General features: G+C 39.1%; 1 protein-coding gene across 4 annotated transcripts in view; it reads left to right on the top strand.

Moving 5' to 3' along the window:
• TM7SF3 (transmembrane 7 superfamily member 3) overlaps positions 1 to 10488 on the top strand; it is a 34923-nt gene extending 24435 nt beyond the window's left edge. For all 4 annotated transcript variants that reach the window (XM_010595505.3, XM_064284454.1, XM_064284456.1 and 1 more), the window contains 5 exons: positions 1297 to 1377; positions 2172 to 2324; positions 5792 to 5889; positions 6694 to 6856; positions 8276 to 10488. In XM_010595505.3, the coding sequence (XP_010593807.1) occupies positions 1297 to 1377; positions 2172 to 2324; positions 5792 to 5889; positions 6694 to 6856; positions 8276 to 8538 (758 nt within the window). In that variant the 3' untranslated portion in view covers positions 8539 to 10488. The remainder of the gene's footprint in view (positions 1 to 1296; positions 1378 to 2171; positions 2325 to 5791; positions 5890 to 6693; positions 6857 to 8275) is intronic.
• The last annotated feature ends 723 nt before the right edge of the window (positions 10489 to 11211 follow it).

An 11211-nucleotide genomic window follows, 5' to 3' on the forward strand; every position in this document is an offset into this window, starting at 1 on the left:
TTTTTCTCGTAAAGATTTTGCTGAGTTGCTTTGCATTTTTATTTTTTATCCCTTCTGTTAACAATGGAGTGCAAGCTCCTCTTATTAACAGGGGAATAAAATTTGGTTTGTGCAGCAGACTTCTTCAGTTGCTAGATCTGCTTGTAGGCAAAAGATAGCCTAGATTAGAAATCAGGATGGTTTAATAGAAATATATGTTGATTTTGGTGACGGTGATTGACTTGGTTTTGTATACGTCGGCTACACAGCTGCAATATACACTGAGATCGAAATGTCTTACTCAGTCCTGGAAGGTTCGGACACCAAACTGGAACTCCAGAGTCCGCATCAGTGAGCAAAGTGCAGTGTAAACTATACCCCTTGAATCGATCGGAATTCTTTGGGTTGACTTTTATGGAACTGATGCTCTCAGTTACTAAAAAGGAAAAAAACTTCATTTAATTAATCAACAAGCCCTGTAACTGAGCCTCGAGGGGAGAGTGAACATAATCCTGTTGTAATAAAACTCTTTACACTTGCTTTTAGAAATTGTTTGAAATGGCAGCTCCTTTCCCTCCATTAGGAGTCCCTGTGTGGTCCAAATGGTTAAGAGCTAATAGAAAGGTTGGTGGTTTGAGTCCACCCAGAGGTGCTTTCAAAGAAAGTCCGGGTGATCTGCTTCCAAAAAATTAGCCATTAGAAACCCTATGGAGCACACATGGGGTCGCCATGAGTCGAAGTTGACTAAATGGCAACTAGTGTTTTTGGTTTTCCCTCCCTTACTACTTTCACGATTAATTGGGCAGAGCGTATTGTGAAGACAATTTAATTCCTCAAAGTGTAGGATGATGTGATAACATTTAACTACTAAGCTTGCTGACCTGATGTTTTGGAATATGTTGTTATATTTTTTTAACTTGCAAAATTTTTTTTTTTTTTGCCTACGTAACTATTGAAATTTAGTGTGTAATTTCAGATCAGACACAAGTGACAAAAGTACTATTCTTGTATTAAGTATAAATATATTAAAATGAGCTATGGAATTAACAATTTAATAATTGAAATTGATCTAGATTTAAAAAAGTATACCCTGTAGTTAATACTTTAATATTGTATCTGTTTAATAATAATAGTATTTACTCCCAATGACTTCTAAAATTCTCCTCTTAGATAATAATTTTTCTTCTCTGAATGCCCTGATGTGCAAATTCTGGGAGTTTAAATGTATATTTGTAGATGAGATACTTAAATTGCATTGTAAAAAGTGTGCCTAACCATAGCATGTTTTCTTTTACTTTCCTGCTGGTTTGGTACCAGAACTATTCTTTATAGGTTTCATCTTCATGGGATTCTTCTTTTATATACTGATTACAAGACTGACACCTATTAAGTATGATAGTAAGTAAAAACTATATAGTTGGAGTGTTCAAATGGGAAGATGCTGTTTACACACCACCTTTCCTTCTACAGTCTGAGCAGTATTATGTCCAATATTCCATTATATGTGTAAAATAAAGGGCCACCCATCCTCTAAACAGAGCCCTTGTGGCTCAGTGGTTAAGGGCTTGGCTGCTAACCAAAAGGCTGGCAATTTGAATCCACCAGTAGCATCCTGGAAACCCTATGGGGCAGTTCTACTCTGCCCTATAGGGTTGCTGTGAGTTGGAATGGACTCGACAGCAATGGGTTTGGTTTTTGTCTTTTTTTATGCTCTAAACATCTTTTCTAAACTACTCATTCAGACCTTATCTTCCTGTGTTTTAATCTGCATGGTAAATTTCTTAGTACTTAGAGAAATGAAGGGCCTTATTGATTATAAATCATGTAATATACTAATGATATGAAATTTACAGCAATCAAAATGTTAAGATGTTCTTTACCTTAAAATAAACACCCTCTCCTCCCCTAACACATTTAACAGAATACTGGTCAGCTCTTCTTCCTCAGCTCTAACTTCCAGGTTGTGCCAGGCCAGGCCTGTCACCAGTCCTGTGAGGCTTAGCTTGCTGGCTAGCTTCCACAACTCAGACCAGGCCCCTCCCGGAAGAGGGTCTCTCCATGCTTGTGTCGTGAGACCACTGCAGAGACCAGCAGAAAGCCTGGGGCTGGCTCTGGCAGTGGTATTGTGTGTCTCAGCATGGGGTTGGGATTGTTGCTAGTGATCAATCCGTTCATCTTTTCCCTTTGTACAGTTCGTCTGATTCTAACAGCCATAGCGGGAAGCATTGGTGGAATTTTCTTGGTCGGTACATGGTGGCGATTTGGAACCCTCGTGTTCTGCATGCTGTGTGTTGGACTAGTGCTGGGGTTCCTCATCTCATCTATGATGTTCTTCACTCCGCTGGGTAGGAGATCCATAACTCACGTTTTGTGTGTTCAGTTCATTGCTTGAGAGACTTTATTTGGGCTCTCTAGATTCAAGTGGAGTTGCTGGGTAGTGTAAACGGTTAATGCACTTGTTGCTAACCGAAAAATTGGTGGTTCAAGTCCACTCAGAGGTGCCTTGGGAGAAAGGCCTGGCAATCTGCTTCTGAAAGGTCCCAGCCTTGAAAGCCCTATAGAGCAGTTCTACTCTGACACACACGGGGTCACCATGAGTTGGAATCTGATGGCAACCAACAGCAGCAACACCAGGGTAGTAAGTAGCATGGGAATGGTTCTGGGAATTTGTTTTTAAGTAATTCAATTTCTCCTTTTTTTTTTTTAAAACCTGGTTAACTTGAAAGTTAACCTTCTTTGCTGTTGTTCAATAACTCACATTTTCAAAATGCAAAAAACAGAATATCTACATCCTGAGGTGCTCTATTAGGCTGATTCATTCCTGTGATATATGCTTAGTTTTTATGTTATAATATTAGATAAAAGAGAAGACAGTCTGATGCAGAGCAGTGCTATTTAGACTTTGCTAACCTACAGATTCATGTGGGGTGTTTGTTGAAAATAGATTTGGGGCCCCACCCTAAATCTCTAGGGACTCAAAGACTACATTATGGGCTCTCCCCTTTTTTAATGTTTGGAGGATGGGGGTGTTGATAGTTTCTAATGTTTAGTGTGTTTTTGATGAGTAGAATGAGCAAAAATTATGAAGTCAGAAAAAAAAAAAACCCCGTGTTTACATTCTGGCTCTGTCACTAGTATTCTCACTAACTTATAACCTTGTACAAGTTATTGAAGCTTTGTTTCATCACCTGTAAGAGCAGTAACTATCTTATAGAGTAGAATTGAGGAGTAAATGAGATAATATAAATAGAAAGGCCTCTTAATTTCCCTCTTTATAAAAATAGCCTAGAGAAGTTGTCACTAAACTTTAACTACTTCTATTGGTAGAAATAATTTTAGCATATACCCTTTATATGTTTGCCTGTGAACTATTTCATAGGTCAAGGACATTTGGGGTGAGGGTCTCCTCAGCGATAAACCATAAACCAAACCCATTGCCGTTGAGTTGATTCCAACTCATGGTGACCCTATAGTCATAGTGGGTGCAAAAGTCCATATTTTAAGTCTTAAAATTTGAAAACTATTTGGCTGACCTCTCAGAGGTGATTAGATTACTATTGATTTCATTGTATAATGTGGATAGCAAAGAGCTTATACTCTGAGAGGGTCAGCTCTTCACATGTTTGCATCATAACTACTATTTTCAATCCCTGGTTTCCTTGAAAGGCTTTTTGTTAAGTTACGTGTATTTTGTGAAGGTTGGTACTATATAGTTAAAGTAGAGGCTATGGCCCGTAATCCACCTTATGGCAGCACGTTGCAGTTCACTTTAGAGAAGGAACACGTGGGTCCTGAGGTCAGATCTTCTCACTCTGGATCTCCCACTCTGCCCAGGATATGTGAGCCAGCTGACAAATGGACTGAATGATGGCGCCAGTGTCAGTATTAAACACTGGACTTGTGTTCTTGGTTTTTAAACTTAATTTATGAGCAGGAATTCTGATATGTTTATCATCCTACAAGTGTGCTGCACTTTGAAATTCAGCAGGGGGAGAACGACAGTAGATGAGTGGTTAGCTCTTGTCTTTCCTGATGCCCAGGGAAATCACGTCTGCCAATGTGCAGTGGCTTCACAGGAAACACTTTGATAGTAAAAATCTATTAGATGGATTTTGCTTATTAATACTGGGTGTGAGTTCATAGCCATTTATTTGTATTTTTACTTTGCAGTACAAAATCATGGAGTCAGAAATTTAGAGCTAGAGCCTGGAGTTGATGCTGTTCAATATTCTCGTTTTATGGGCTAGGAGCTCTAGGCCCAGGTTCACAGACCTAGTGAGTGGAAGAGCTTGAACTACTCCTACCCTGCCCCCCCGCAAAAAAAAAAACTAGTTACTGTGGGGTTGATTCTGACTCATTTTCAACCCCATGTGTGTCAGAGTAGAACTGCACTCCGTAGGGTTTTCAATGGCTGTGATCTTTTGGAAACAGATTGCCAGGCCTTTCTTCCAAGGTGCCAGTAGGTGAACTCAAACTGCCAACCTTTTAATTAGTAGCTGAGTGCTTATCCATTTGTGCCATCCAGGTACTCCTGAATTACTGTACCTTCCAATTATCCTGGTGATAAGTACAGAGCATTGATGTTCTTGATCTCTCCCTGTCCCTCACATACACACTTGTAAGATACACCTTTCAAAGGGGGCTGTACTGACATTTAAACGAAGAAAGTAAGAATTTTTTTCTACTTGCCTAGGTATTTCCTAGTTGTCATTTAAGCTTTTTTTTTTTTTTTTAAATTGTACTTCAGATGAAGGTTTACAGAACAAACTAGTTTCTCATTAAACAGTACACATATTGTTTTATGACATTGGTTAACAACCCCATGACATGTCAACACTCTCCCTTTTTTTTTATTTATTGTGATTTTTTTAAAAATAATTTTTATTGAGCTTTAAGTGAACATTTACAAATCAAGTCAGTCTGTCACATATAAGCTTATATGCACCTTACTCCATACTCCCACTTACTCTCCCCCTAATGAGTCAGCCCTTCAGTCTCTCCTTTCGTGACAATTTTGCCAGTTTCTAACCCTCTCTACCCTCCCATCTCCCCTCCAGACAAGAGATGCCAACACAATCTCAAGTGTCCACCCGATACAAGTAGCTCACTCTTCATCAGCATCTCTCTCCAACCCATTGTCCAGTCCCTTCCATGTCTGATGAGTTGTTTTCGGGAATGGTTCCTGTCCTGGGCCAACAGAAGGTTTGGGGGCCATGACTGCCAGGATTAACACTCTCCCTTCTTGACCTTGGGTTTCCTATTACCAGCTTTCCTGTCCCCTCCTGCCTTCTAGTCCTTGCCCCTGGGCTTTTGTGCCCCTTTAGTCTAATCTTTGCCTGAAGGGTGAATCTCGGGAGTGACTTCATTACTGAGCCATACTGGTTTCTCCAATCTCTGTCAGGCCAGTAAGTCTGGCCTTTTTTTGTGAGTTAGAATTTTGTTCTACACTTTTCTCCAGCTCTGCCCGGGACCCTCTATTGTGATCCCTGTCAGAGCAGTCAGTGGTGGTAGCCAGGCACCATCTACTTGTACTGGACTCAGTCTGGTGGAGGCCGTGGTAGATGTGGTCCATTAGTTCTTTGGACTTATCTTTCCCTTGTGTCTTTGGTTTTCTTCATTCTCTATTGCTCCCGTAGGGATGAGGCCAGTGGAGCATCTTAGATGGCCCCTCACAGGCTTTTAAGATCCCAGACGCTACTCACCAAAGTAATGTAGAACATGTTATTTAAACTTTTGATGTATGTTTGTGTTCAGATGCTGAGAAAATTAACTTGGTGAACCTGTTGTTTACTTGTGATTTTTTTTTTTTCAGGAAACTTAAAGATTTTTCGTGATGATGTTGTGTTTTGGGTCACCTTCTCTTGTATAGCTGTTATCATTCCAGTAGTTTTCATGGGCTGCCTAAGAATAGTAAGTGTTTCATCAAAAGTTAGATTCATTTATTATATTGCCCTTGGCCTTCAATTGATCATTTATGCATCAATTTTTCATATTTTATTCACTAGGGAGGAGTGTATGGTAATTTGTATGAGATGATTGATTCTAAATAGCCTTGTTATTATGAAAGCAAGAGAAATTCTATTTATGCTTATCACACAGTGATTTTTTTTTTTCATCTAGTTATAAGCAAGTCATCACTAGCAATATGCTTTTAACAGTGGAAGCAGAGAAGGTAGGGCTTTCTGTAGTGCAACTTGATGGATCATTACTTTCAGCTGTTTCTAGAAGAATGGTCCAGCTATTAGACTTTAGTTTGGAAGTTCTTTTCACCAGAAGATATTTTCTGTAATATTTTGTTCTCATAAAGTGTGTTGTAAGACCTCACTATGGATGTCAAAAGCAACCCTGGTGGGCGCAGTGGTTAAGTGCTCAGCTGCTAACCGAAAGGTCAGTAGTTCAAACCCTCTGTGGGAGAAAGATGTAGCAGTCTTCTTTCATAAAGATTTAAAACCCAACCTTGGAAACCCCATGGGGCAGTTCTGCTCTGTCCTAAAGGGTTGCTCAGAGTTGGAATTGACTCAACAGTATTGAGTTTGGTTTGGTTTATGGATGTTGAGGGTTGTTTTCAGTTTATCTTTGTAGGTAATCTTTATTCAGCAAGATTTGGCCCCTTTTTATGTGCCCGAGTGGATTCTCTATGATTGAGGCCAAAGATGAGAGAAGATACTTTTGTTCTACCAGTGATGATGCCTAAATTCTTCCACTCTTCCACAGCTGAACATACTGACTTGTGGAATTGTTGGCTCCTATTCGGTGGTTTTGGCCATTGACAGTTACCTGTACACGAGCCTTTCCTACATGACTCTGAATGTACTCAAGAGAGCGCTCAACATGGATTTCCGCAGAGCTTTCACAAATGTGCCTTTTCAAACTACTGGTAAGTCTCTCAAGGCAGCAGCCAGAGTGATTGTGCTAACAAGAGCACTAGGTGACTCAGACTGAAGTTTGGTGAAAGGAGAAAACTCAGTATATACGAATGATATTAGAGCCTTTTGTTAATGAGAACTTACGATCATGGGGGTAAAGAATGTAAATTTGTATGTGGTTGAAGTTCATACTTCTAAAATACCTATTAATTGAACTTTGTTCAATTGTTATGAAATTCTAAGCCATGATTACTTAGGTTTACCTGGTCAATTCCCAATTGTGAGAAAAATGCTGAGAATAAAGCATTTGACACTTTATAGGTAGGGTGCGATGAGGGATAAGATTGTCAATGTAATTTTTTTAGTTACTCCTTTTTTCTCTCCTTTAATTAAGCACTCAATTTACTAATTAAAAGGGATTTTCAATCAGTATTTTTTCCTCAATTCTAAACCAAAACCAAACCCGTTGCCGTTGTGTTGCTTATGACTTATAGCGACCCTATAAGGACAAAGCAGAGCTGCCCCATAGTTTCCAAGGCTGTGAATCTTAACAGAAGCAGACTGCTGCAATTCTAAGATTCTATTAATTAAACATTTTCCATGAACTTTTTGAAGAAAAAAATGATTCCCACAGAGATTTTTTAAAATAGATAATGCCCTGATTTCAAAAATGTTAAAATATGGAGGATGAAAAGCCTGTCTTAGAATTGAAGATAATGTGGCATAAGCATAATCAGACTGTTTTTTAGGACAAATCCTTCCCTGTGCTACCCTAAGCCTGCCCTCATTGGTTAAGAGGTTGATGGCAGAGACCTTGAAATCCTTGTCTTAGAAGTTTTAAGTACAAGACAGTGTTTTTGCCAAGCCTTTTACTTAGAAAAGCTTAGTACTGTCTGTTGACTCTCTTCATGCATTTCTGTCTCTACTCTGTATGAGTGGGGCACGGTCCTTGCCAGCAGTTGCAGGAAGCTGTATCAGAGTCCCTCCTAGTCAGAACCCAGTGGAATGGGAAAGAGGCAAGTGTTGTGGCTTCTGACATTCCATGGTGTGCATATGTGAAGTATAACTAGATTGCTGCCTTTTTCCTCACCCCCTCTGGAAAAACACAACCACCACTATGTTATGAGCAATACAATGTCGGAATGCCAAGGAACCACATAACTTACTGTTTTACAACCTGTCTAAACTTTGAAATACCTGTAATAGAAAAATCCTAGTTTCAAATGTAAGAATATAGGATCCCCCACTTATTCCTTGGTTTATAAGTGAGGAAATACATATATATATATATTTTGGACTAATGCAACAGTCAGATCTTTTGAGATAGGAAGACACAAATTTAGGCCATGAAGAGTTAAGTATTAATTCTATGTTAGATTTTAAAATACAAGAGTTGAAACTGTGCTCTTCTACTGTCTTTTTTTTTCCAGACTTTATTATCCTGGCAGTATGGGGGATGCTGGCAGTAAGTGGAATTACATTACAGATTCGAAGAGAAAGAGGTCAACCATTTTTCCCTCCCCACCCTTATAAGGTATGGAAGAGAGAGAGAGAGCGCAGAGTAACGAACATTCTGGACCCTAGCTACCACATCCCTCCACTGAGAGAGAGGCTGTATGGTCGATTAGCCCAGATCAAAGAGTTCTTCCAGGGAGAACAGTCGGCTGGAGAGAGAACACCCCTACTTCTGTAGATGCCTAAGGGCTTGGTCATGGTGCTCTTGAAGTACAACCTGAGCTCTACCTTAGCTAGGGTGTTCATGCCAAGACTGCTTCCGTAATCACAACTACAAGTCTAATAAAAGAGCTGGCTTATATATCTGTGTTTTACATGATACTATGGTCTGTTTATTGCTACATGGTAAGGGCATACTAGGGAAATTAGGATTAGTCCGAGAGAGATGGTCAAAAGTTGGCGATAAGGTAGTTTTTTTATTTCAAAATGCTTGAGAAATTGCCTTTTGGTAAATTTTAAAATTTGGAAACTACCTTTTGGTTTACAAATGTACCGATTAACTTATTCCATTAAATAAAAACCAAAAAAACCAAATCTATTACTGTCAAGTTGATTCCGACTCACAGCGACCCTATGGGACAGAGCAGAACTGCCCCATAGGGTTTCCAACGAGTGGCTGGTGGATTTGAACTGCCTACGGTTTGGTTAGCAGCTGAGCTCCTAAGGATACATTTAAAAATGAATTAAAAAATAATAATATGACGATTCTCCTGCAGAGCCCCGGGATTTCTGTTTATAACTCTGTCAACATTTCTCTCACCTTTCTAAATGGGGAGGCGGTGGTTTTATTTAAATGTTATACTGAATTTGCCACTGTGTTTTGGGCAAACCACTGTGCTATGGGCACTGGTAATATGTTGGAATGCCAAGGATCCACATAACTTACTGGGTCTTTTATGGTTGTTTCATATACTTGGTGAGTTTAACCACTATTTAAATGATGCTGCTTTTTATGTTTTTTTTCAAAGTACAGTAGATATTTGAAGTTTCAGGTTACCGAAAAATCTTCAACTTTTGCTTTTAAGAATATTTTCAGAAGGATGAAACAATGAAAAAAATATAAAACTAATTTTTGCCTTGAAAAACTATATGCAGGTGTCTATTATTTATTAATCTAACTTCAGTAAAACTTAAACTTGGAGAAAAATATTTTTTGTAATTCACTGTAGAGACACTTGCTTCTACCATATCTTTGTACATTCTAACAGAATTATATGGAATGTTTGTGAGTTATTTTCTGTACCATCAAAATATACTGCCAGCAAAGACTGTAAAGCAGAACACACTTTTTTGGGGGGGGGAGGATACAAATTGTTTAAAATTTTTCATATGTTAAATTATAAGTAATAAAAAGGCAGTGTGCATAATTTTTATAATAAATATTTTGAAAAAATGCAGAAAAGTCTCATTATTATGAAATGTTATAAAATTTTTCACCCACTATATTTGTACCATAGCAATAAGACATGAGAGAACAGTTTTCTAGCTATAGAAACAAAATTTAAGCTGGAAAAAGAATTCAGTTCTTTATTAAAAAAATCAATTTAAGTGTAATTCAAATAATAGAAAGTGAAGGAAATCTGGGGCAAAACAAACAAAAAAACCAAACCCGGTGCTGTTGACTCGATTCCAACTTACAGCAACCCTACAGGACAGAGTAGAACTGCCCCATAGAGCTTCCAAGGAGCGCCTGGTGGATTCGAACTGCGGACCCATTGGTTAGCAGCCATAGCACTTAACCACTACACCACCAGGGTTTCCAAATCTGGGGCAGTGTGTTAAAATTTATATTCTTTGGTAGGAGGAAAGTTGACTCTAACATTGGGTTAATTTGTGTTAGTGTCATTAGTACTTCTGATGTGTCAAACTGAAGAAAAATAGTAACATAGGAAAAGCTGTTACAAATGTTGTAAAAGGGTTCTGATTAACATGTTATATAGGTTAGCAACCAGTTTGCCAAACCACAAAAGCTAACTAGTGCTATAGGCCAGTTGAGTTCTGTAGAAGGTGGGATTGGAAAGCTGATTCTAACAACAAAGAAATTGCTGGAATATTAGGCCTGGGGAGATTGGCAGATCTGGACCAAGCCACAGTGCAAGATACAAATTAAAAAAAAAAAAATATATATATATATATATATGTAACGTAGTAGTCTTTGACTTAGACTCCATATTTATTCATTCAATAAGTACTTGTTGAGTTCCTTCCTATGTGCCGGTATTGCCTTGGACACCAACACTAGGAAGATGGTGAACAATATAGGCATGGCTCCTGCTCTTGGGGCTTACACTGTAATGAGATACTAATGTAGTTACACAACATCCAGTGAAAATTTATATGGGGTGGCAGGAAGGTGGAATCTGGGAGGCTGAGGAAGAATCTATCCAGGCATAGACCAATAATGTGAAACTTGCCTCCAAAATTGGAGAGTACCGAGAGACCGAAGAAAGACGTGGGCAACTCCAGTGTGGCAGCAGATGAGTTTATTAGGGAGAATTTCAGATGTGGTGAGTCCTGGTAGCTACAGGACCAAACCAGATCTCTGCATTCTACAGTGGGAGGGAATAGGTTTTATACTGGTGGTGGGCAATAGTGGCTACAAACCAGGGACTTACGTAAGAATGGCTCAGCAAACTGTAGTGAACTAGCAGGCCACATGAGAGCGCTCATGTTTGGCCTTGCAAAGTCTGTTTCCCTGTCACATGCCTTCAGGAAATGATATTTAAGCCAAGGCCTGGAGGATGAGTAAGAGCAGCCAAACCAAAATGGGAATAAACTTTTCCCTTCTCATTATGGAGAGCCTTGGCAACTGGAAAGATGGAGCTGTCATCAACTGAGATGGGGGGAGTAC

The sequence above is a fragment of the Loxodonta africana genome, chromosome 4, assembly GCF_030014295.1.
Source record: "Loxodonta africana isolate mLoxAfr1 chromosome 4, mLoxAfr1.hap2, whole genome shotgun sequence".
Lineage (NCBI taxonomy): Eukaryota > Metazoa > Chordata > Mammalia > Proboscidea > Elephantidae > Loxodonta > Loxodonta africana.